Source organism: Phyllostomus hastatus, unplaced genomic scaffold (assembly GCF_019186645.2).
Source record: "Phyllostomus hastatus isolate PE091 unplaced genomic scaffold, TTU_PhHast_1.1 phas_contig_196, whole genome shotgun sequence".
NCBI lineage: Eukaryota > Metazoa > Chordata > Mammalia > Chiroptera > Phyllostomidae > Phyllostomus > Phyllostomus hastatus.
The window spans coordinates 23664312-23691418 of NW_025333709.1; the positions used below are offsets into that span (position 1 = coordinate 23664312).

At 39.3% G+C, this 27107-nt stretch overlaps 1 protein-coding gene across 3 annotated transcripts in view; it reads left to right on the forward strand.

Moving 5' to 3' along the window:
- The window catches only part of WDR19 (WD repeat domain 19), a 72804-nt gene that overhangs the window by 22334 nt on the left and 23363 nt on the right, over positions 1–27107 (forward strand). For all 3 annotated transcript variants that reach the window (XM_045834474.1, XM_045834475.1, XM_045834476.1), the window contains 17 exons: positions 1460–1530; positions 2222–2394; positions 2481–2595; positions 3983–4089; positions 4816–4938; positions 8279–8428; positions 12052–12199; positions 12331–12535; positions 14780–14939; positions 15125–15235; positions 17510–17619; positions 19306–19363; positions 24333–24473; positions 24554–24636; positions 25123–25206; positions 26344–26490; positions 26808–26932. In XM_045834474.1, coding sequence (XP_045690430.1) covers positions 1460–1530; positions 2222–2394; positions 2481–2595; positions 3983–4089; positions 4816–4938; positions 8279–8428; positions 12052–12199; positions 12331–12535; positions 14780–14939; positions 15125–15235; positions 17510–17619; positions 19306–19363; positions 24333–24473; positions 24554–24636; positions 25123–25206; positions 26344–26490; positions 26808–26932 — 2111 coding nt within the window. The remainder of the gene's footprint in view (positions 1–1459; positions 1531–2221; positions 2395–2480; positions 2596–3982; positions 4090–4815; positions 4939–8278; positions 8429–12051; positions 12200–12330; positions 12536–14779; positions 14940–15124; positions 15236–17509; positions 17620–19305; positions 19364–24332; positions 24474–24553; positions 24637–25122; positions 25207–26343; positions 26491–26807; positions 26933–27107) is intronic.

Consider the following 27107-nt stretch of genomic DNA (forward strand, 5'->3'; position numbering starts at 1 on the left):
GAGAACTGAACTAAGGAACAGGTCATAGCCGAGGTTCTACACTGGCCACAGAATAGGCCATGCAGGGACACGTCCAAATACCACTGCAAAGGCTTTGAAAATGGAACTTACACTGAAACCATAACCCACAGAACACTAGTTGAAATTCGTGGCCTTCACCCAGCTGGGTTGATTGCCTGCTTTAAAAACAAAAATTCACCTTCTCCATGGGATTTAAACAAGACACAGAGACTCATAACATAATATTAAAAATGTCCAGAATATAACCCAAAATTACTTGACATATGAAGAATCTGGAAAATTTCAACTCACGGTGAAAAGGCAATCAAAAGAAGCCAGGACCGAGAGGATAAAGATAGCAGCTATTATAAAAGTGCTTTTAGAGGTAAGGACTATCATTTCCATTTCTCCAAACAAATGGGAAACAAATGGAAACAGTTGCAGAAAAGAAATAGAACCTATGAAAAAAATAAGCAAGTGGAAATTTAAGAACTGAACAATATAATTAATGTAGTGCACTTAATAGCAGAATGGAGATCACAGAGTAAAGAGTCAGTGAACTTGAAGCTAGACCAATAGAAATATTCAGTCTCAACACAGAGAAAAAGCAGATTGGAAAAAATGAACGCACCCCCAGGGACTGTGAACTAATACCAAAAAGTCTAACATTTGTGTCATAAAAGTCTTAGAAATAATGGCTGGAAACTTCTCATGTTTGGCAAAAGACATAAACCTATAGGTTTATTATAGAAGCTCAAAAAATCCCCAACAGGGTAAATCCAAAGAAGTCTAGTCCCAGAGGCATCATGAACAAACTTCCACAAACCAAGACAAAGACTGTATCTTGAAAGTGGCCAGTGAGCAACATGTTGAGTGACAGTGGATTTCCCATATTAAACCACACACGCCAGAAGGAAGCATCACAACATTTTTTAAGTGCTGAAGGAAAAGAACTATAAACTGAAATTCTATGTCCAGTGGAAATATCCATCAGTAATAAAGGGGAAATTAAAAACATTCTCAGATGAAAGGAAAGGAAGAGAGTTTATTGCTCGCAGGAATGCTCTGAAAGAATTGCTGAAGAGAACGATGCCAGAAGGAATTTGGGACATCTCAGATTTCCTTCTGTCGAAGAAGAGCAGCAGAAATGGTAGATGGCCTGGGTAAATATAATGGGCTATTTTTAAATTTTGAGATCTTTAATATATATGTGGCTACTGAAAGCAAGAATTATAATCTCAGTGTGTTCATTGCATGAAGATGCAATATAAGACGATTACAATATAAAGGGGAATGGATAGAATTCTTATATGTGATAAGATTTCTACTTCTGCTTGAAGTAGCCTAAATGTTGATTATAAATAGACTGAGAAATTAAATATGTATAGCTTACAATTGTAAACAAAAACAATTTTATTTAGAGCTCATATTTAATTGTGTTTGTTGTTGTTTTTTCCAGCATTAAAATTCATGAGTTGGCAGAATTAAAAGACATGTATGCTATAATCAGCCTGGATGATGAAATTAAAGGTATTGATTTTTCTGAAGCAGATGGCATTTTATCATCCCAATTCCAGAGTAGTGTGTTTGTTATTGTACAGTTTACATTTCTGTAGGAGGAATACTATTAGCACCCTTCACTAGAGTTTCCTAAAATAGCCTCCTTATTCTAGTTACTATGTTGAGTCATACTCCTTCACTAGAAGGATATAAGTCCACTTTGATCCAGAGACGTAGTAAACTTTATCCTAATTACAATGATAAAATCTAAGTTTTTATGTATGTACCCTTTAAGCCAGTATTGAATGAATTAGTGCTCATGGTCATATGTCAATCCATGGTGAATTTCCTAGTCTAAAGAAAGACTTTTTTTTTAAAGATTTTATTCATTTTTATTTTTAGAGAGAGGGGAAAGGAGGGAGGGAGGGAGAGAAACATCAGTGTGTGGTTGCCCCACGTGCGCCCCCAACTGGGGACCTGGTCCGCAACCCAGGCATGTGCCCTGACTGGGAATCAAACCCGCAACCCTTTGGTTTGCAGGCCAGCACTCAATCTACTGAGCCACACCAGCCAGGGCTAAATAAAGACTCTTTAAACTTAAAAAAAAAAAAACATTTGGAGATTTTTATGCCTCTGGTAGGTTAAATGGAAATAATTTGCTTGTTTGCCTGCAACAGTATATCTGTTTTTGAATAATCCTTTGCTTTGTAACTTATTTCAGGTTTGGATAGCTTGTCCTGGACAGATGATGGCCAGCTGCTGGCATTGTCCACCCAGAGGGGCTCACTCCATGTTTTCCTGACCAAGCTTCCCATCCTTGGCGACGCCTGCAGCACAAGGGTTGCCTATCTCACCTCCCTTCTGGAAGTCACCGTAGCCAACCCTGTTGAAGGAGTATGAAAGTGGTGTTATTTTAATTTTATGAATAAAATCAAAATAATGTTAGCAACTGATTCACTAGTTACTTTTCTATGTGACAGGAGCTACCGATCACAGTTTCTGTTGATGTGGAACCCAACTTCGTGGCAGTAGGACTGTATCATCTGGCTGTGGGAATGAACAATCGAGCTTGGTTTTATGTCCTCGGAGAGAACGGCAAGTCGGAATCCAGTTGTTTTCTTCTCTAGCATAGAATTCCTGATCTATTTGGGAAGCATTTGTTACCAAACTCCGGGTCCTGTGCCCTACACTTCAAAAGGTCAAAAATCAAAATGTCAGATTGGTGAAAGGAAAGATTTTTTGACCAAGAAGGTGTCAACCAAGAACATGCGAGACTCATCAATGCCTCAGCTCTATGTTACCTGCTGGACCAGGCTAAGGGTTTTTAAGCTGGATAAGAGGAGTGGGAGGGGGAGTTAGGGTAAATTCCTTGGGTCTTCCATCTGTTGTTCATGTGTCAAGGAGTAGATTCTAAGGCTCTATCAGAAAGTCACGTGCATTGCAGATGGTCTTGGGTCTCCATTGTTTTTTGCAAAGGAAGCTTGTAAATTATTGTCCTTCCTATGAAGAATTGTGAACACTGAATTGAGACGTCATCTATAGTTTTCCCCAGAACTGTTGTGTGACCAATAGGTCGCAAGTTATTGACCCAGGAACTGGTCACAGTCCCCTTGAGTTCCACAGTTTAAACCTTACCCAACCTACGGCTACAGGGGAGTGGGCGCGTTCATACAGCTTTTTGAGGGCGAAAGCAGAAGATCTGACAAGTCTTTCACTCTTTCTTCCTTCAGACCGCTCGCTCTTAGTCTAAAGAGTTTTGCGAGTCCTCTAAAATTTTTGCATAATTTTTGGAAAGGTTGTGTTCTTTAATCTTTGTAGTGAAGGCAGCTCGGTATAGCAGGCAGAGTATGAACTTGACAATTAGGCCCTGGATCTCGATTCCCCTTCTGCCTCACTTAGATGACTGTGCACAAATTCTTTACCCCCCTGAGTCTTGGGTTATCCTGTGGAAAATGAGGATTCTTCGATGTGTACGGGGTTGTGTGGAAAATTAAATAAACCGTGTGCTCTGCCTTTGCACAGTGACTTTCTTTCTTAGTTCTCCTTGCTCTGGTAGGTGCTTAACAAAAGCTGGGCCCGTATTGTACTGTTTGAATAATGACCATTAGCACCTGAAGGGAGCCTGGCTTTTTCTTCCCCTCCTCCCTCCCCCCCCACCCCCCCACGCTGGAGGTCAGATCTCCTCAGCAACAGAGCAAACCTGAGCTTTGTTGTCCGAATTCACCATCAAGCTTATTGTCATCAAGGTTTAATATTTGTTTTGTGTGTAATTTTATCTTCTTTTACTTTGTTTCCTGGAAACCCTTATGGAATTCCTGAAGGCAACTTTATATGGCAACTAAGATTTTCTTTAGGATGTCTAAAATAAAAATTTTTAGGTTCAGAATATCCTTGTAAAGGTGCACATGTAAAGTCACTTGCAAATATTTATATAATTTTATTAATATTTTCATATACTGTTTGTTCTTTTGCATTGCTCAAGGTGTGAAGAAACTGAAAGATATGGAGTATCTGGGGACAGTAGCCAGTGTGTCCCTTCATTCGGACTACGCAGCAGCACTGTTTGAAGGCAAAGTCCAGTTACATTTGGTGAGTATAATCTTGATGTCCTGGAGGCCGGCCCAGTTAACTTGGCAGTGATGATGAACAGTCTCATTATTAAGAACTTTGGTCAGGAAGCAACCATGTACAGATTAGCTAGAAAGCCAGGTGTGGGTAAAGGATTAACAAAACCCTTTACCCTTCTGCATCAGATGTTCAATTAACTTTCCTAAGAAACCTGGCAATGTATCAACTGCTACATGCCTCATTGCTTATGGTAAAATACCTGTTGCCCTGTTTGTAACTGTATCTAGAAAGTAGAAGTAAACGATAAAAACTGATGGGAATGCCATACATCTGGGTTTCCTGAAATGTATTTCACTCATACATTTAGGGCATCTCGCTTGTGGGGATCCTTTATACTATGCCTCTTGGGTTGTTCAAGAGATAAATTGGCCCTGGAATAGCGGGCTGCTAAACCAGGGCGTGTTCCACATCTGTTTCCTGGCTCTTTGCTTCTGGGAAGCCAGAGGGATCAGCCGCTAGACAGCTTCAGAGCCTGCAAAGACTGTTCCCACTAAAGAGGGAGGTCGGATGCTGCCCCACTCGCGAGCTGTGGTTCCTTTCTGATACCTTTCTGCGTCAGCTGGTCTGTGGTCGTCTAGTGAGTCTGGTTTAACTGAACTGAAGAAAAAGATCCTCCCTTACCCTCTAGACATTGCAGACTAGGTTTACTCAGATCAGTCTATAAGCCACTGTTATTCTTTGTTTTAGATAGAAAGTGAATTCTTGGATGCTCAAGAAGAACGTGAGACTCGACTTTTCCCAGCAGTGGACGATAAGTGCCGTATTCTGTGTCATGCCTTGACTGGTGATTTCCTCGTCTACGGCACAGATGTATGTGTTGTCTTCTTCACTATAGAACATAGGGCAGTTTCCAATGTTTACTTGGTGATACAGCATTTATTACATATATAAACATATAGTATATGAGAACATGTAACTACCAGAAGTAAATATGTGTAGAGCACATAGGTAGCATGATTTGCTAGTACCAAGTGCTTCTGAGACTATAAGTAATTTTGGGAACATAGTAAAACGAGTAAACTTTGGAGTCTAGAAAATCTGGGTTTGAATATCAGTCCTTTTACTTGCTGATTGCTGCATAACCCCTCCGAGCCTCATTTTCCTTATCTAGATGCTTTAAGGATTTAATAAGACACCTCATTCCACTTTAGTCTATATTTAGAGGGCATTTAATAACATACTAAAATTAATAGAGTACTGAGAATCCTACTCCTTCAGTCTTGTGGTCCTTTGAACCACCAGTACCCTACACCTCTAAATATTACATTAGCCACGCGGAGATAAAGCATAGTTATGGTAATAGCGTCTAGTATTTGTAAAAAGTTTTCAAAGATTTTTTGAAAGCCTGTCATACCTGTTACCTTGTTCGGTCTCTAAATTCAGCCAATTAGGTAGAAAAGGTATTGTTTTCCACATCAGAAAAACAATTATCCACTTTTTTAAACATTCCATTCTCTCCCATTAAATTGTGTTTTTAAAAGGGCATGTTTAAAACATGCTTATTGCCATGAGAGAAAATGTATCAGTTGAAGTTTGACCTAAAATAACCAGTCTTTTTGCTAGCTTACACCGGTAGGGTAGGTTTAGTATATCAGGTAAAGTAGGGAGGGATACCTGGTAAATAATATGCAATACATTTGTGTGACACCTAACATTATAAAGCCCAATCTCACTTATGCCATTAACTCCATAAAACGAGCGGGGAAGTTTTAGAGAGAAGCACACTGAAGGCCGAGAGGTTAGTGAGGCCGTAGCAGAGATGGAACTTGAACAAGCAAGGTTTTGTGTTGGAATATCTACTTTTTCTACTATGCCACATGGCATTTTGAAGAACTCAAAGTGTAATAGTCTGTCAGTAAAGCAGTGTTATCTGTCTCATTCTTTTTTTAAAAAAATTGAAGTATAATTAACAGAGCGTTATATTAGTTTCAGGTGTACAGCATAATGACTTGGTATTTGTATATATTACAAAGTGATCACCACAGTCTAGTTAACATCCGTCACCATACATAGTTACAAAATTTTGTTCTTATGCTATACCTCATTCTTAAGTGATTCTGAAAATATTGGGGCTTTTAGCAGCTTTTTGAAGTATAATTAATATACAATAAACTACACAATTTAAAGTTTACTATTTGATAAGTTTTGACGTGTGTATACACCTGTGAAACACCATCAGCTCAGTCAAAATAGCAAACATATTCATCACCTCCGAAAGTTTTCTCATGCCCCTTTATGATTCCCCTTCCTGCCCTCCCCACTGCCTTTGGTCGCTGTTAGTTAGTTTGTGTTTTCTAGAGTTCTAAGTGAATGGGATCATAGGGTCGGTACTCCTTCGTGTCTGGCCTTAGTGTAATCATCCTGGGATTCATCCATGTTGTTGTGTATTCAGTAATTCAGTCTTTTTTCTTGCTGAGTAATACTACATAGTCTGCATGTTGATCATACTTCGCTCATCCATGAATCGATGGATAGACATTGGAGTTCTTTCCAGGTTGGCTTATTTGCAAATACTCCAAAGCTGCTATAATTATTTGTGTTTAAGTTTTTGTGTGGGCATGCACTTTCTTTTAGATAAAAATACCTAAAAGTGGAATGGCTACCTCACGTGGCAAGTCTGTTTTGAGAAATTGACAAACTGGTCTCTAACTTGGTTGTACCATTTTCCATTCCCACCAACAGTGTGTAAGGGTTCCAGGTCCTCTACATCCTCACAACAGCTGCTCTGATGAGTGTGCAGTGACATCTCAGTGTGATTTTAATTTGCATCTTACTACTGGACCAATGATGTGGAGGCATCTCTGTGCTTATTTGCTATTTGAATATCTTTAGTGAAGTGTCTGTTCAGATGTTTTTATTATTTCTTAATTGGTTTCTTTTCTTATTCTTGAGTGTTGAGAGTTCTTTATATATTCTACATTACATTAAATAAAAGCAGGCAGTCACAGAAGACCACATATTGTGTGATTCCATTTATATAAAATGTCCAGAATAGGGAAATCTACAGAGACAGACTACGGAGGTTGGGGAAAATGGGGAATGCCTACTAAATGGAGTTCCTTTTTGAGGTGATGAAATGTTTTAAAATTGTCATTAAGTGTTGTACTACTCTATGAATATACTAAAATCCAGGGAGTCGTATGTTTTAAGTGGGTGACTTATATGGTAGGTGAGTTATTTTCAGTAGGCTATTATTACAAAATAAAAGTGAAGGCATCTTAGAAACAGAAAAAAGGAAGAATTGGTCAGACATGCCTGTGTAGCTCTGTCTCTGGTTGCTCTGTTCTGTTCCAATGATCTCCGTGTCCACGCCTCCCCCGGCGCTACACAGTTTTGATTACGGTAGTTATTAAAAAAAAAAAAAGCCTTGAAATTACAAAGACTAATTTTCCACTTTTTTTTTCAAAATTGTTTCAGCTGTTCTAGTTCCTTTACCATCCCGTATGACTGTTAGAGTAATCTTGTCTGTACCTACAAAAACTCATGTTGAGATGGTCATTGGAGTCTAGTTAGGCCTGTATACACCGGTTGGGGAGCATTAGCATGTTACCACGATGCCAGTCCCTGAGCACAGTGTGTTTACTGTGTCCCCGTTTATTTAGATCCCCTTTGGTTTTCGCATCGGTGCTCTGTGGTTGTTAGCATACAAGTTCTGTGCATGTTCCGTTAAACTCACACCTGAGTATTTCATTTTTTTGATGATTGTAAATGATACCATATTTTAAACTTTTGTTGTCTACATGTTCATGGTTAATGTGTAGGAATACAATTATTGTATAAGGTGGGTTTTTTTTAATTTTAAACTTAATTTTCTAATTTGTCTATTAATTAATAACAAAAATATTTAAAGTAATATGAATTGAGAGTTACTCTTAAACAATAAGGGTGTTTCTTTTCATTCAATTGGAAAATCTGAAAATCAAGCTTTAATACCACCAAGAATATTAGAATTAATAGACTGTTGAATCACATATATATTATCATTTATTTTCTTCTGCCTGTACCTTGTAAATATAGCAAACATTGTTCTTGGACTCTTCCTCAAACATATGACATTTTTTTCTCTTTAGATTAGAAAGCATGTTTAACTTAAATGCTGAAGGTCAGTATTTTCTGACAACCTCGTGTTTCTCTGACTGAACTTTTTTAGACTGGTGTCATTCAGTATTTCTACATTGAAGACTGGCAGTTCGTTAATGATTATCGACATCCTGTTGGTGTGAAAAAGATCTTTCCTGACCCAAATGGGACCAGATTAATTTTCATTGATGAAAAAAGTGATGGATTTGTCTATTGTCCAGTAAGTCTAGAAAAGTTTGAATGTGTGTTTTTAAAAAATACAACCCATGAGAAAAGTATTTTTAAAATATATTTTATGTATAGACTTATTTTCTTATACACAGAGCCAAGGATTATAGAACTTTGTTTTCATGTTTGTGATCTATTTCATGACCATTTACACCAAGAAAACGTTTTTCCATTTTTCTTTAATTTTTCAGTGTCAGCCCCAGTGAGAAAAAAACGGTTATATTCTGCACCACTTTTAACCATATCCACTGTACATTATTATAGTATAGCATCATATATATGACTTTTCTCTCCAGATATGCAGTAAGCTTCTGAGGACTGAGACTGTACCCTGTCCTTTCCCGCCTCAGTTAAATTTCTTCTTCCCTTAATACAAAGAAAAGGTATTCTGGTATCAGATGATTATAAACAGACAGAACCATTTTAGTTAATTTTACACATCTTTAACTTTCTTGAAAACAGATTTAGAAAAAGGAAATGTGTTTTCACACCATGTACTATCCTTGGAGTTGGTATTTGTTCCTGCTCTCCAGCGAATGATTGAGTGTGTTTGTGGTCACAGTTCACACGGCCCACAGCTGCCCTCGGCCCATCCTTAGTAACCTCACCGTAGAGAAGACACGTTTCAATGAAGACAGTTTTCCCCTCACTGTACACTTCCCGAGATACTAAAACTTTCTTCTTTCTCTGTCCCTCTGTCTCTCCCTCCTTCCTCTTCCTTTCTTTTTTCCTTTCTCTTCCCTTCATTTTTCCTTTTCTTTCTTTGACAAATGTAGCAGGTTTCCACAGGAGTAACTTGATTATGCAAACTTTTTAACGTGCTAGTTCTGTAACTCAGCACAGGGAAGCAGAGCTGCCGTGCTCCCCGTGGGGGCACCGCAAGTGGAGCTGCTGCCTGGGACACACAGAAGGGTCGGAGGTAAACCAGGTGTCCGACGGGAGTCAGTCAGAACTGGGTCTAACTGCTGGAGAAAGGGCAAAGAGTACAACCTGCCTAACAACTCGATACATCTTTCTTCTTCTCTTTACAGTTTTCCTTTCCATTATCATTTCTGTTACAGAGGCTAGTATGAGCTCCTATGTAGAACTGGAATGAGGTGTCGGCGAGTTAGTTTTCCCAAGCATGTTAGCAGGAACAGGTAGCAGATGTCAGTCAAAGTCCTGGCCTCTTTACCGCCCTTGAACCCCTCAAGTCCAGAACCGTCTCATTTGTGGCTGCTCATCCCCACCTCTTTTCCAGTTCTAACCTGCAGTTCAGTTAGGTATTAAGAAAAACACCCTGGTAAAACAAAATCCACACAGAGAATGACTCCATAACAGCCAAGGCTCTCCCTCACCCAATGTGTAGGTGGGAGTTTGCGTTTATTCAAATTAAGATTTCATTGCTAGGTTAGAATCTTAAGTGCTCGGACAGGATATCACAGGGGAGCGCCGTGCCCACAGGAGTAAATTCCTCTTTTAGATAATACCCAGCCTCATCTGTGAGGAAGGCCAGCCTTCCCCATGGCCTCGGACACAGCAGGAGGCTGCACTGAGGCCCTCGGACTCTAGACCAGAGCGCTGTGCACTTCATTTGACTTTCACACACACCCTGTCATCGTGTGCTAGTGTTGCAGCTTACCTTTCCACTCAGCTTCAGATACTTTGAGAGAAGCATTGCTTCTGTGATGTACATGTATGCAAATATATAACTATTCAGACACCAACTGTTCTTTAAAATTCTTCAACTTGAAATTTCCCTTCACATGTGTATGTATTCAATCTATATTTCCTCACTGTATGGAGAGTAAGGAAGTGGCTCGTGCTGTATATTAGAATTGGGAGAGATGACTTTTTTCCTGCACATGCCCTAATAAAGCAATGTGCATACCCCACCACTCCTTCAATGCCCGTGAAGGATGATTTGAGATATGTCCTAGAAAGTCTACACACATGTTGCCCTTGAGAGAGGCAGTACATGTGGTAGTTAAGTGCATAGACTTTAAAGACAGACTGGTTTGAATTCAAGATTAGTAATAATAGCAACTAGTATATCTGTACTGCGTACACCTTACATATATCAGGGATCTCTTTCAATCCTTATAGCAACCCTGGAGATCAATACTCACATTGTTGCCCTTTTCCAGGTGAACAGACTAAGGCATAGAAAAGATGAGTTACGTGTCTGAGGTCACACAGCCAGCAAACAGCATCACTGGTATGAGGCCAGAGTGGCTTCCTCCCGAGCTCTCACTTGGACCTCCTGGTTTTCCCATCTATGTAATGAATTCAGTTCTAGTACCTCTTTTGTAGGTTGTTGTATAAAAATCAAATGGATGAAATGGATGTTGCACATAAAGCTTTTAGTACACATAATAAGCACACAGCAAATGGTTACCCTTAAAAAAAAAACGCCACCACAGTCCATTGGCACTGGTTTGCTATCCTTACAAACCGAAAGTCAGTATAACCTAGTGGTTAGAAGCACATACTGGAGCCACACTGCCTGGGTTCAAATCCTGGCTCCTCAACTTATTAGCTGTGTGACTTAGGGAAAATTTCTCCATGCCTCAGTTTATTCATCTGCAAATGAACATAGCAATAGTATCTGTAGACTGTGAGTTTAGAATTAAATTGGTACAGTACCTGGTAAAGCAGCACCATCCAATGGAAATAAAATTTGAACCACATACATCATTTTTAATTTTCTGCTAGTCACATTTTTTTAAAGTTAAAAAGAAACAGGTAAAATTAATTTCAACAATATATTTTTAATCCAATATTATCATTCCTGTATGTCGTCAGTAGAAAAAATTATTGATGAGACGTTTTGTACTCTTTAAGACTAACTTCCTGAGATCCAGTGTGTGGTTTACACCTGTACACACCTTAATTCGACTGCACACATTCCAGTGCTCGGGAGCCACATGTGGGTTTTACATGGTGGCTGCTGCACCAAACAGCACTGCTCTATAGTGTTAGTTATTATTTGCAAGAGTTTTATATTCCATCTCTGTTTTTAGAGGAAGCTAGATTAGGGAGAAAGCAGGCATTTCTCAGCTCCACACTCAGCGTATGTATTAGTCTACCTGCGTGAGTTCACAGGAATAGGTGGATTGATTTTTTAATAGCTTTTATGATGTAGCAGTACATTTTTTGTTTTTTAGGGCACACTGTAGAGAAATTTTTGAAATAAAACATAGCCAGTGGAGTTTATTTAAATTTGAAATCACATGTGAGTTCATTTCTGTTTCTTTTCCGGTTGGAGCATTTCTATGCCCAGTATTGAAAAATTCCTAAACACAGGAGCTCGTAGTTTAAGTTTCTGTCACCTTGAGCAGCTTCAGCTTTTTTTTTCTTAACTTGACACTTTATGTCCAAGCTTGTAGTTTTTCCTGCAAATTCACCAAATTTTAGAGCGAACCCTTGATTTCTCATATAACTCTTTTTTTTTTCCAAGCCAGTCCTAGTATAGGAATGGGAAAAGGATTTTCCTCCCTGTTATGGTTGAGTGTTTTGGGGTTGAATATGAGTCAGTAAGCCATGCCAGCCAAGGCTACAAACAGGCTCCTGCCATGGCAAATGATAACGGTTTATGTACAGACTTGGGGCAAATCTCTAAATCCTATTTTGTAGGTTAATGATGCTACGTATGAGATTCCAGATTTTTCACCAACCATTAAAGGTGTTCTCTGGGAAAACTGGCCATTGGATAAAGGTGTATTTATTGCTTACGATGATGATAAGGTGTATACTTATGTCTTTCACAAGGACACTATACAAGGTACTTAATCACTTTTTTTTTGTCCATTTGTTGGTAAACAAATTTTCATGGCAGTAAAATTAAAACATTCCTTTCTGATGTTGGTGCTGAGGAGTATCTTTCAGCAGTAAAATGTCTGTTTTGTAATATAGGATCCAAGGTCATCTTGGCTGGTGGCACCCGAGTTCCCTATGCTTACAAACCTTTGCTGTTGTACAACGGAGAGCTGACCTGCCAGACACAGAGTGGGAAGGTGAACAACATCTACCTGGGCACGCACGGCTTCCTCCACAGCCTGAAGGATGTGGGGCCCAAAGAGCTGAGGCAGATGCTGACACAGACGTTACTGCTGAAAAGGTAGGGTTTTAAAGGCTCCTCATGAAGCTGATTTTAAAGGTCAACTCCTATTAAAATAGATGGAGATAATAGCATTTACCTCGTTTACTTCACAGGATTACTGTGAGCCTCAGATAAGATGATGGATATGGGGATGTGTGTGAATTCTAAAGAAAGGCATAGTGTCATGTCGGGGCTGCTTCCAAGAAAAGCCCTTCAGAACCAAAAGGTTTCTAATCCCCCAGATAGAGCAGTTCTTGTAAAATTCTAATAAACATGGTTATTTCAACAATATCTTAATTTCATTATAATAAAATTTGAATTTGCCTTGCTTAAGATTTCTTCTTGCTTTTTTGTCTTATGTCTTAGGGCCACTGCGAACCCCTTTGTGATTCTATTCCCTCTGGCTATGTCTTAAGTGTTGCCATTCTTCAAGGAGGGCTCCATAAGCTTCCTTCTTCTCTTCTCACTTGATTTATTTTTTCTGAATGAATCTCATCTACGTACATGGCTTCAGTGCCATCTATACAAGGCTAACTCCAAAATGCGCATCTTTAACTTACACTGTGCCTACCACTTCCCGTAGTCATGTGCAGTAGGGAGTCATGAGCTCCTCAGACTTGCCCTGTTCAAGACAACTCATTGACTCCCCCAACCCACTCTTCTCCCCCGTTCTAATCATACATGCACATGTCCTAACACACATGCCTACACACACACACACACCCCAGGTCCTTTTGTCCTTCCGTGTTCCTCAATCTTAACTCAGTCCCTCACTTGGAGTAATGTACTGTAAGTGACCACTTGCAGACTGCTCTCTGCTGATAGCCTCATAACAATCTCACCTGTTCCTCACAGACTTTTGAAAATGTGCGTCTGACCTTATTTCCTGGCTGAAGATCTTTCAGTGGCTTCCCATCGCCTTTCCGAAGAGCTCCCTACCCCTTGGGGACGGCGGCGTGGCATCTAGGCACTCGACGTTTCAGTGCCAGCCTCAGCCTTCCCCACGCCTCTCCTTCCTCCCTCTCACGCTGGCGCTTGAATCCAGTATTTTTCCTGCTGCTTTGCCTTGGCACATGCTGCTCTCCCTGGAATGGCCTTCCCCTCTCTCTATACATTATTAACTCTTCACTCCTCACTATTCAGCAAGGCCCTCTCCTCCTCCAGGAAGTCTTCCCTGAAGCCCTCCAACCACTTGCAGTCTCTGATGTGTCGCCTCAGAGCCAGGATACAATATGCTCGTACAGAGTGGTTGAGGGAACGTTGTCGTTTACCACCGTGTGACTTGGGGTAGTCTTCTAAGGTCTCAAACGCTCACTTTCCTCATCTGTAAAGGAGAAATAATAATAATAATGCATAGTGGGTAGAGTTGTCAGGGTAATCCAGTGAGAGAATTTATACAAAGTGCCTGGCACAAAGACTCACACAGGGTAAGCACTCAGTTCCTTCTGTTGTGCTGTGTCACAGGCATCTGTTCACTCACCGGTCTCCTCCGCCTTCCCCAGTGATGACACCTGAAGGACAATGACTGACTGTGTTTGGTTTCGATCTTGGTTCCAAGCACCGTTCCTGACACACAATAGGTGTTCAGTCAATGTGCGTGAGATGGAAGGACGCAGATGAATAGGTGTAACACATTCATTAGTGTAAAGGTTCCACAAGAAGTTTCATTGGCATCTATGATCATGCTTTAAACCAGAGGTCCACAGACTTTGTGTCACAGGCCAAATGGTGTGTGTGTCGCACATTAAGGGCCACAGGGGCTCCGTCACAACTGTGCAAGGCCCCCGTTGCAGCGCAGGGGCCGCTGAGACGAGCCACACGAGCACAGCTGACGGGCAGCTGCATTCCCCTCAGACTGGCTTCTCACAGATGGGCCACTGGCTGGGTTGGGCCTGCGGCCGTGTTTGCTAGCCCTTGTCTTAAACTTCTGAATGTATAGGAGTAGAATACTACTTTTATTAGACTTTGTGAGATCAAAACTAATTTTCATTGTGTATAAAGTAAACCAAAAATAAATAAAACTAGTTGTTAATGGAGGAAGGTGATTACCCAGAGTAGATTTAGATTTATAAAAGAAATTCAAGAAAAATCATCTGTACAAAAAAAAGTTTATATAATTTTTCATAACGTGGAAATGATTACAGACTAACATGTTTTATCAAATTCAGCTAGGGCATGGCATTTAAATTATGTACCATCTGAAAATTGTCCACTAGGGAGCGAGTAGAGCTCCCTGACTGAACTCCTGGGCTCACATTCTAGGTTTTCCGATGCCTGGGAAATGTGCCGGCTCCTGAACGACCCTGCTGCCTGGGATGAGTTGGCCACGGCCTGTCTCCACCACATGGAGGTGGAGTTTGCAATCCGCGTTTATCGGAAAATTGGAAATGTTGGCATGGTGATGTCCTTAGAACAAATAAAGGTAAACGGCATCTTATAAGAATTATCAGGTTAGGATTTAAATGGTATTTCATCATACATTTTAAGTTTTTGTAGTTAATCTTACCTAACTCATTAATAGAACATTACCTCTTTGTACTAAGCAAAATCTTTTTTACAAAAAAAATTAAACCCATATATTCTCATTAAAACCACTTTTATTTTTAGGGAATAGAGGACTACAATCTTTTGGCAGGACACCTTGCCATGTTCACGAATGATTTCAACCTGGCCCAGGACCTGTACCTTGCATCCAGCTGCCCTGGCGCTGCTCTGGAGGTACGGCAGCAACGAGGAAAGGAAAGGAGGGAGGGAAGAGAGGATGGCGCCTTCTGCACAGTTCAAGTCTCTCGTCACCAGACGCCATGTGCCTGGCCCCTGCTAGAACTGAGGATCCAGCCTTAAGAACCCCCGAGTCCTCATTAACTTCAAAAATATTTTCATTCTAAAAAAAGATATATTTTTTTTCATTCTATATTCTGTGGAGCCATAAAAGGCTTGGTATTGTAACATTACCAAACAACTTAAAGTCTACATGTGTCCAAAGAGAACAGATTTTAAAGCTTACAAAGATGCACACAAATAAAAACAACTGCCATTTATTGAGTGCTCACACGTGCCAGGTACTTTTTTAAGCACTTGACAGATTGTAATTAATTTCGCTCTCACAACAAGCCTTTGAGGTAGTCCTTTTATTTTCTCTCTTTTCCACGTGGGAGACCTAAAATGTATTTGTCTTGTATTTGTTATATGAAATTCTCCTGTGCGTTAAAAGGTGGGCCAAGGACTAGTGTACCACCATCACCTGTTTCCCAGAGGCGAGCATAGCAGCGGGAGGGCTAGAGCAGGACGAACAACCTAGTTCGACACCAGGAAGAAGAGAGAAGCGGCTGTAGGGAACGGTGATTAGGAACACAGAAGACAAATCCTAGCTTTGTGTACCCTTGAACAATTTACTTCATCTTTCTGTGCCCTGGATCTTATCTTTTTCAAGTAGGGATAACACTGTCTAGCCCGCAGGTTATTTTCTTCAAAGATTTTATTTATTTTTAGGGGGAGGGAGGGAGAGAAACATCAGTATGAGAAAAATTAATCGGCTGCCTATCGTAAGTACCCGGAACAGGGACCGAACCCGCAACCCAGGCATGTGCCCTGACCGCTTTGTGGGATGATGCCCAACCAACTGAGCCACAGCAGTCAGGGCTAGCCCTCGGGGTTATTGTAAAGATGTTTAAATGAGATTAGGTCTTTTGGGACTGTGTCTGATCGATAGAAAAGACAAAAGTGGTGGCTGCTATCATGACGTTGCTCCACCGCAAACCAGCATTTCCACAGCCACGTGGAGGAGGCGGTTGTGAAAACATATTTGCTGCTAATTTCAAAACCTACCACCTCTTTAACATTGTTCTATAGCAAATTTTCATTTAAAAATGTTTAAGTGAGCTCAATTAATTTTGTTTTTAAGAAAAGATTTCAGGTAATTTTACAATATCATCTGGGATCATTAGAGACACCCTGACAAACTTTCAGGACCTAGATAGGTACACACCGAGGCAGGAATACGGCTGCAAGGAGAGAGGGCGCAGATGTTATCTCAGTTCTTCTGTGTTTAGCCGTGCACACTTGTCATGCGATACAAGATTCGTGAAGCATTTGAGGTGACGTCTTCACAATGGAGAGGGGAATGCCCCCTGTCATTCCTTTACCTCACCCTGAAAGCAGACAGGTTAGCCAGGTAAAGAAGAGTCAAGGCCCCACTGCCCAGCTCCGCCACACACTCACACTAACAGTGAGAATCTGTGTACAAAAGTAAGCCTCTTCTGCCTCAATTTCTGGCTCTCCAAAATGGGCACAAGAATGGCTCGTTGCAAAAGGCCTGGTTGGGAAAAGCAAAGAAGCTAGTGCCCTAGGACACTGCCTGGCAGAAAACAGCACTTGAAAAATGTTAGCTACTATTCATTCTTGAGAAAATGGGAATGAAAGCAAGGAATGAACTCCAAAAAATTCCTGATCAGTTTATATTTGGGATTGTGTACCAGACACAAATAAAAGACCTCAGGAGCTAGAGAGAAAGACACTGACATTTTATTTCTATTTGCTGTTATTCATGTGTGATATAGCTTTTGATTTTCTCAGAAAATAACCTCAATTTCTGTAGTAAAGCATTTTTCAACTTTTTCAATGATCTCACTAAGAAGGACAATGAACAATCGGCTCATTGAATTAATTTTAATTAATTTTGGTTCAATTTAATTTTTCCTATTGAGAAAAGTTAAATACTAAAGAATAAGATTTTGTTGGGTAGAGTTGAGTTGTGGTGAGTCGCAAGCCATTGTGATAATAGCTAAGATATTTTTGCTCCCCCCAAATCAACTGTTACCCCCTTGTGGGTTCTGTCACCCCCACTGAGAAAGTAGACTACAGTGATGTATCACCTTTGCAAAGATCAAGTTTCATCTTTTAAACAAAACGTCTTTGCATCACTTTTATGAAAACCGTTACTGTGTGGGGACTGTGCAAAATAATTTGCTGGTTTCTTTCTCTTCCTGACAGATGAGAAGGGATTTACAGCACTGGGACAGTGCCCTGCAACTGGCGAAGCGATTGGCCCCGGACCAAATACCGTTTATATCAAAAGAATATGCTATTCAGCTTGAATTCACGTAAGTACTTGTCTTTGTGTGTTTCAGTTGCTATCTAATTGCTGAATTACTGATTACTAAAATAATTAGTGAATATCTTTAGTTCTAAACCTCCATTTGTTATAAGGCCCTCTATTGATTTAATAATTCTTTTTAAGTGGAAAAGAGATTCATTATGCAAACAAAAATGTTTTTTCTAACTAATGATGTCTTATCCATGCTTTTATCCATTTTAATTTCTAGTGTCAAATTCTAAGTTTGGGTCTAAGCCTTTTCTACATTTACAGTCTAAATATTGTTTTGAATCACATTCGGCCAATAAGAGTTACACATATCAAGGTGACATACTGCTTTTCATAACCTATGCTCATGGTCTTGACCTCTTTGAATAATTTGAGGATTTATAGTGTAATTTCAAGGCATAGTGAAAAATACTAGGTTTGGGTCTACAACTTCTATTTGCTTAAATTTGTATTTTTTAATTGAATTGCATATGGATAAAATTCAACAGTTAATGTTGAAAATGAAGCCAGAAGCTTTTCACAGGCTGATTTCCCTGCCTGAGTAATGATCGTTCATGATGCATGAATAGTCTTCCCAAATCCTTTCTTCCTTTGAGAAGGACATAATCTGTTCTGAGAGATTTAGAATTTTCTAGTGCACTTAATTGCTACACAGTCTTAATTACCAATAGTCTTAGTTGACAGAATATATACATTTTTATTTTAATGCTGCATAAACATGTAATTTTAGAAGCATGCTAGATCCACTTCTAATTCACATTCAGCCCTAGTTAATGCTACCAATACAAATACCTGCAGAGACAATAAATGAATCATTTGTCGGGTTGGCCAAAATTCATCTGGTTTTTTCCATAAAATGGCTCTAGTAGCTCTTAGTTGTCTTTAGCTTCATTTGAAACAATTTTGTTCGACTGTATTGTATGACAGATGTCATATCAGTGTGCATTTAAAAAAAACTTATCAAAATTGGTGAATTTTTGTGTAGCCATTTTAATATTAAAGATGGAAGAAAATACGCAACATTTATTCTGGTTTATTATTTCAAGAAAGGTAAAAATGCAACTGAAATGCAAAAAAAGATTTGTGCAGTATCTGAAGAAGATGCTGTGACTGCTCGAACAAGTCAAAAGTGGTTTGCACAGTTTTGTGCTGGAGATTTCTCACTGGACGATGCTCCACAGTCGGGTGGATCAGTTGAAGTTGGTAACAATCAAATTGAGATTTGAGAACAATTGGTGTTATACCATGTGGGAGATAGTCAACATACTCAAAATATCCAAATCAATAAAATTATTGGTGAAAATAAAAAGAAGTGTCTTATTTTATGGAAAAAACTAAATGGACTTTTTGGCCAGTCCAATATTTGCAAATATAAGTTCTCACATGTATGTGAGATAACTATATCACAACTGGACAATTTCTTTTGGCATTTATTATAAGATACATTTCAATTTCAATAATTCTAAGTCTGGGAAAATATTGTTTTATAAACAAAGAAAATATGGTTCTAACATTTGATTTTTAAAAAACATTTTTATATAATTCCACTTTTTTAATAAACTTTAGGTTCATTGAGAATATTGACACAGATTATAGTTGTAGAAATGACAAAGATTATCTTCTAAATCTTATATATATAAGTAACATAGATATGTATTAAAATTCACTCTAATTTTTCTTTCAGGGGTGATTATGCAAATGCTTTGGCTCATTATGAGAAAGGAATAACAGGTGATAATAAGGTAACCTTGAATAAAGATAAGATATGCATAATTATCTTTGGCTTGTTACTAATTTCATTTAAAATATTGTCTTATTTGCATTGTATTTATTTATATTTAGCAGGTAAGTGTTTTTTCAGTTTATTAACAGCTTTGCCAGTATATAGTTAAATCATTTTAAATTATTAAAAACTGAAGATAACAATATTTTTATCAGTTTGGAAAAAAACTGTTTTCAGTTGCATCCTAAATATGAGCTGCTTATTAAGTTTGGAAGTAAGATTTGTATCCCTTTCCACTTATAGGCTATGATTTTCATAAGGTTTTTCCTTTCAGTCTTAAAAAGTTTCAGTAACAACTTTGAAAGTGAATTCTCAAACCATAAAAGTTCTGCTGTCCCATCTTTCATGCTGTCTCTTTTATGATGAACCTGGTAAACACGACCTTACCCACTGCTCCAACCCATTCCACCATCCCAGGGTTTTAGCTTAAAAAGCTAGATTTTGTAATAAAAATTGATGTTTTTATGTTAGGTAATATCTTATAAAGATTGAAAGTATTTTTTACTTTCTGTTTTATATCTGGTATTTTTATTACAAAAGTAATACAATTTTATTATAGTCAATTTAAAAAAGCACCAAAGTATGTTAACATGAAAAGCGAGGGTACTTCTGGTCAAGATGGCAGTGTCGCTCACCTCTTCGCACAGCCGCATCAAAATTAAAACTAAACTATAAAACAGCCATCATTCAGGACTGTCAGAAATTGAGCTGCATAGAAGTCCTACAACTACAGAATTAAAGAAGAAACCACACATTGAGACTCATAAGAGGGGCAGAGACATGGAATGGGCTGATCCCACACCTGAGGATCTCGGAAGTGAGGGAGTCCCAGCCCCACACCAGAGCCCCTGTCCCAGGCTCCAGGGCCAGGAAGATAAGTGTCCATAACTTCTGGCTCTAAAAACCAGCAGGGATTGAGGTGTGGAAACAGAAACTTCGGAATCCCAGTCAGTTCCTCTTAAAGGGTCTGCGCTCAAACTCACTTAAACTAACTCCCTCTGAGCTCCAGTGCTGGGACAGCAGATTGAAAGACATCATTATATACAGGGAGGGATTGAATTGTCCAGCATCAGGGCAAAAGCTGGGGGGACAGCTTTCTCCCAGGCAAAAGTGTTGGCAGAGACCATTGTTGCTTCTCTGAGCCCTTCCCCAACAGAGCCAGCATGTGGGTACCATATCTGAGACTCCATCAACCTGGTTCTCACACTGTTTGCCCCACCCTGGTGATCCCTGAGGCCTGCCCCAACCAAATTTCAGGCCCACCCAAGCTGTTTCTAGTGGCTTTTCCATGTGAATGGCTTGTCTTTGCCCTAGCATCGGATTTTCCTAAATTCTCTCAAATAAGCAGCATCTGGATTCAGCAAGCCCCTTACCTCTCACTAAGGCCCCAGGCCCTGCACTAGCAGCAGCTGGCCTTGGTTCACAGCTTGGCCTGTCCTGGGCACCTCCAAGCCCAGCACAAATAGCAGCCATGGGCAGATCTCTTTGTAGCTAATGCTGTGTGAACCCAACCGAACACAGGTGATGGCTGACCTTGGATGTGCCATCAACAATCAAAGTTCAACTACAAGAGGAGGGTGTACTCAGCCCACAAAGTGGGTGCACCTTGAGTACCCAGTATGGGTTATAGGGGAGGCTGTGCCACTGGATCCTACAGGACACCTACTACATCAAGCCACTCTATCAAGCCTGGGAGGCTTAGTAGCTCTACCTCATACATAAAAACAAACAGGGAGGCTGCCAAAACGAGGAGACAGAAACATGGCCCAAATGAAAGAGCAGAACAAAACTCTAGAAAAAGAACTAAACCAAATGGAGAAGAGCAATCTATCAGATACAGAGTTCAAAACACGGGTTATAAGGATGGATGTTCAAGGAACTTAGGACCTCAACAGCATAAAAAAGACCCAGTCAGAAACAAAAGATATACTAACTGAAATAAAGAACAATTTACAGGAAATCAATAGCACAGTGGTGAAACCAAGAATCAAATCAATGGTTTGGAACATAAGGAAGCAAAAAACAACCAATCAGCACAGCAAGAAAAAAAATGAAGCCAAAAAACTGAGGATAGTGTAAGGAACCTCTGGGACAACTTCAAGAATACCAACATTCACATCCTAGGGGTGCTGGAAGGAAGCGAGAAAGCAAGAAATTGGAAACCTATTTGAAAAAATAATGAAAGCAAACTTCCCTAATTTGGTGAAGGAAATAGACATTTAAGTCCAGGAAGCACAGAGAGTACCAAAGGTTAAAGACAGATTCTTTAAAGCAGCAAGAGAAGAGAAGTTAGTTACCTACATGGGAGCTCCCATAAGATGGTTAGCTGATTTCTTAAAAGAAACTTTACAGGCTAGAAGAGACTGGCAAGAACTACTCACTGTGATAAAAAGCAAGCACCTACAATCAAGATTACTCTACCCAGCAAAGCTATCATTTAGATTTCAAAGGATAAAGAGCTTCCCAGACAAGAAAAAGCTAAAGGACTTCATCACCATACCATTATTATATGAAACGTTAATGTTCTTCTTTAAGAACATCAAAAATATGAATAAAAGCAATAAATATATATATATATATCAATAATTGAATCTAAAAAACAAAATAAGCAGAACAGAAACCATCATAGATACAGAGAATGTTTTAAAGGGAAGCAGTCAAGGGGATAGATGAAAAGGGATTGAAAAGTACAAGTTGGTAGTTACAGAATAGTCATGGGAATGTAAAGCATAGGGAATAGAGTGGCCGAAGAACATATGCATGACACATGGACAACAGGTGGGGAGTGCCTGCAGGAGCAGGGGGCTGGGTGGAGGAGGACAAAGGAAAAAATTTGGGACAACTGTAATAGCATCAACAACAAAATATAATTATTTTTTAAAAAGTGAGAGTCCAACATTCCCTTCCATTCACACCCTTTAATGGTAACCACTGTTAACAATTTTATGTTTCCAGCTAGACTCTCTCCATATGTATATAGTATAGATTTTTACTAAACATGAAATCATATCCATTTATTAAACAAAGATCAATTGTGACTTTATCCTGTGAAAAGCAGCACTTTGCTTTCTTAATGGTCTTTTCAAGTCAATACAGATGACGTGTGCTGATTTTAGAGCTGTCATTCCACTGTGTGGAGGTACAGTTGTCCCCCGACCTGGGGAGGATATGCTCCAAGACCCCCAATGGAAGCCTGAAGCCATGGACAGTACCAAACCCTGTATATACTGTTTCTTTCTATACATACATACCTATGATAAAGTCCAATTTATAAATTAGGCATAGTAAGAGATTGACAATAATAACTAATAATAAAATAGAACAATCATAACCATATACTGTAATAAAAGTTATGTCTCTTGCTTTCTCTAAGTAGCTCATTTTACTGCACTCACCTTTTCACTTAAAGGAAGTGTCTACAGCCCCTCTTCGGCACTTCCAAACACGCACCAACAGTGTTCTTGCACTTTGGGGCCATTTTAAATAACACAAGGGCTCCTTGAATACGAGCATTCCGATACCGTGACAATGGATCTGATAACCCAGGCAGCGACTGAGTGACTGACGGGCTGGGGACGTAATGTGGATGTGCTGGATGACTGGATGACTCACGTCTGGGTAGGTGGCATGAGATTTCCTCATGCTACTCAGAGGGGCCCCATTGAAAACTTACGTTCATTTCTAGAATTTTCCATTTCATACTTTCAGACCACGGTTGACAACAAAAAAGTAAAACCATGGATAAGAGGGGACTACTGTACCATAATGTTTTCATCTGTGTCCTTGTTGAATTATAATTGTTTCTATTTCTATATAGAACACTGCAATAATATTCTTCCTAGTGCATGTGTCTTTAGCTACCTAAGATAGTATTTCTGAAGGATATACTCTTACAGGTAAGACTTCTAGGTCATACCGTATGTGTTTTTAATTTTTTATACTACTAAATTGATCTCCAGAAGAAATGGTAATAATTCGTACAGCTGCTAGGGTATGTACATGTCCATTTTCCCCCATTCTCAACAGCACTCGATGTTGTCAGTCATTTTATCCGTACCAATTTAATCAGCAAAAAATGGTGTTTTGTCTTACTTTACATATTTGATTATTAGTGAAGCTGAGCATGTTTTTTATTGGCCAGTTGTATTTTTTTATGAATTGTTTGATCATATCTTTTGCTCATTCATCTCTTGGCTTTTTGGCATTTTCTTTGTTTGGCTACACCTATTTCAGTTCATTCTTTATTTGTGTTATCAGATACAGTCACTACTAGCCACTGGTGGCTATTTGTTATTTTTATTTAAATAAAATTCTCAACTCCATTTCTTTGTCATACTAGCCATATTTTAAATGCTCAGTAGCCACCAGTGGCTGTTCACAGGGCAGAAATAGAACATTTCATCATGATAGAACATTCTACCAGACGTACTGCTTTACATAAAATGGAATATGACCTGACATTTTCCTACTTTAGATTAGTTATTTGGGAAGTCCTTTAGTTATACTTAATGAATTAAACAATTTTAAATAAAGCTTTGATGTTTAATCATGCCTGGTAATCTTCAATTTGATAAATGTTTTTTCTCTTAATTTTATGCATAGCATTTATGCTACATATCTAGTATATTTCTTCTCACATAAAATTTTATAGCAAGAAGACAGGCAAAGATATGCAAGGGTATTAGGACAAAAGGTAGTAAAAAATTGGTCTAAAACACGAAAGATCTAGACTTCTGAAGAACAGCGTATTAACTGCAACAGGTGATTTAAAAAAAATGATTTTTCAAATTCTTGACATTTGCCTGAAAGGATTAATGCAAGTTAACCATAACTTTTGGGTTCATTTTAGACTTAAATTAGTCGTTTGACTAAAACACAGCGTTTTAAGTTAGGGTCTGACTCGTGTGCTCTTTGCCCTGCCACCGCAGGAGCACGATGAAGTGTGCCTGGCCGGGGTCGCCCAGATGTCCATCCGCATGGGAGACATACGCCGAGGGGCGAACCAGGCCCTCAAGCATCCCAGCAGGGTCCTTAAGAGAGACTGTGGCGCCATCCTGGAGAATATGAAGGTACGCTTGTCTCTGCTTAAATATCCATGTGGCCTTGTACATAACAGATTTGGTATTTTCATGATCTTGTTTCCTTTTAGCAATTTTCAGAAGCAGCCCAACTGTATGAAAAAGGCCTCTACTATGACAAAGCAGCGTCTGTTTACATACGCTGTAAGAACTGGTAAGAATGTGCTGAAGTTTGTTCTGGGCAGGTATGGAAGTGGGTCCTGGTGCTCTCCCCACCTGTTTCTTTGTGGCTCCTCCCACCTGTACATCCTGTTCCCCTTATCTGGGCCTTCCCTCCATCCTTTTTTTCTTTTCTTTTCATATGAGTTCATATTAATAATTTTTTTTTTCAAAGAACAGCACATTCTATTGAGTTGGTACAGAGAAATTACTGATCAGATAAGTCACTAGGGAAAAGAAAAGCCCTCTTGCCCCAAAGAACCAATGAACAAAGCTTCATTTTCCGTGAGAGTGGTCTGGTGGAAGGGGGAGGGGAGCGTCAAGAGAAAAAGCAATTAAACTTTTACCTAGAAGAGCCAAGATCTTTAAAAGATCATGATAACTGTGTTTTTTGAGTCCGGAAAACTAACAATTGGTTGTAAGAAGCTACTTTCAGAATGAACATAGTGGTGATATTTTTCTCCTAAACCTACCTTTCTAGGGCAAAAGTTGGTGAGCTTCTGCCTCATGTTTCTTCCCCAAAGATTCACTCGCAGTATGCCAAAGCTAAAGAAGCAGATGGAAGGTTTGTACCATTTCTCAAATTAACACAGATTTAAAGTAACGTTCTACAAATTAACCATTGATATCGGCAGCCCTCCACAAAGGGCAGAGCGGAGACACAGAAAACTTCTCTGCCTCTCACCTGGCCCAAAGGGCCGGACTGCTACATTTTCCTCACCCTTGAGATGCCTTAACTGATTCTCCCTGTGTCCCAATACAGAGCATGGTCGGTCCCTTTTTACTTGACGGTTAAGTACTAGGAGTTGAAATTTTGATATAATATGGTATGAAAATGAAGTTAAATAATAGTCATTTTTCTTAAGGATAACTTACTTATGCAGAGGGAAAAAAGAAACGTGAATTCCACACCTGTGGCTACACCTTTTAAACTTCAAAACAATATTAAAACAAAACAAGGAGGAGACTCAGACAAGGAAATACAATTATGAAATTGTATTTCATGCAAATATGAAAGAGCCCTACTTTACTAATAGTAATTAAACTGAAGTAAAGTGTTTCATTTTAACCTATCACATTAGGAAAGATTATATTAAATTAATAACCATAGTGTCCAATTGCACTTTTTACACCTAAGTGACAGAGTGTGATTTTCTAATGCCTTTAGAAAGTTCTTTGGCACTACATATTAGGATATTTTAATACTTATTAAGATATTATAAGGTTCCTTTTAGAAAAGAAACCTTAGGAAATACTGATATACACCAAATGTCTTGTTAAAAAGTAGAAAGAGCTCAAGAACTAGGGTACTGAAGAGAACGTGAGCACCACCTAGAGGTCAACACGAAGATTTTCTGTATCGCTGTTACGCTCTATCTGTAATTGTGAAAAATTCTGTATTTGCCATGTTTTCTAAAATAAGCCTATATGGACATTATATCCAACTTAAAAGACCACTAAAATATAAAAAATTATAGAGATATGGTTCAAAATAGAAATCACAGTTCACCGTTGGTATTTTACTGTTAGTTTATCGAACCACCAGAGAGGACATCCATCAGTGAGATTGCCCCTGGTGTTCTTTCCAATGAAAGAAAAAGAAGTTTAAGAAAAACGAGCAGTTACCACCAATACAAAAGTGTTCCACATGTTTATTGACATTTTCCCCCCAAAGTTTGTCTGAACATAAGTATTCCTGCAGATACAAAGAGGCCGCGGTGGCCTATGAGCACGCGAAGCAGTGGAACAGCGCCATCCGAATCTACCTGGACCACCTGAACAACCCGGAGAAGGCCGTGAGCATCGTCAGGGAGACCCAGTCTCTGGATGGGGCCAAGATGGTGGCCAGGTGACGTCGGCATTCTTACGTTTCGACTTCCAAGGACTAGCCTAACAAGAAAGCCCCTGCTTCCCTTTGACAGATAAATTGAAGTGGAATATTCATTCTTTTCTATTTGTTTAGGTCTAAGTGTGTAAATGCAAAGGCTGTTTGCATGGTCAGTGTTTGAGAGTGTGTTTTTCAAATACAAACATAGAGTGTAGAACTACAGTGCACCTAGTGCATTTTAGTTGTTAAATGGTTTCTCAGGGCTGAAATATTTTATTTTTTGAACAATGAGCTTATTTCAAGTGAGGCGGGCTAATTGAGTAAGCGCTGTGTTTCAGGTTTTTCCTGCAGTTGGGAGACTACGGGTCTGCCATCCAGTTTCTCGTCATGTCCAAGTGCAACAATGAGGCTTTCACGCTGGCTCAGCAGCACAACAAAATGGAGATCTATGCAGACATTATTGGTAAATATCATTGTTTTCCCTAATTCCTCTCAAAGATTTTTGTCGTAGAAGCACTTTGACTCCTGTAATCTAGTGACCAGATAGGTGTACCTGCAAGCACATGCACACCCGCCGTTTTTACGTAGAGACACACATATGTGTACATTGCTCATTGCAGTTCGGGCTTCCTACTCTC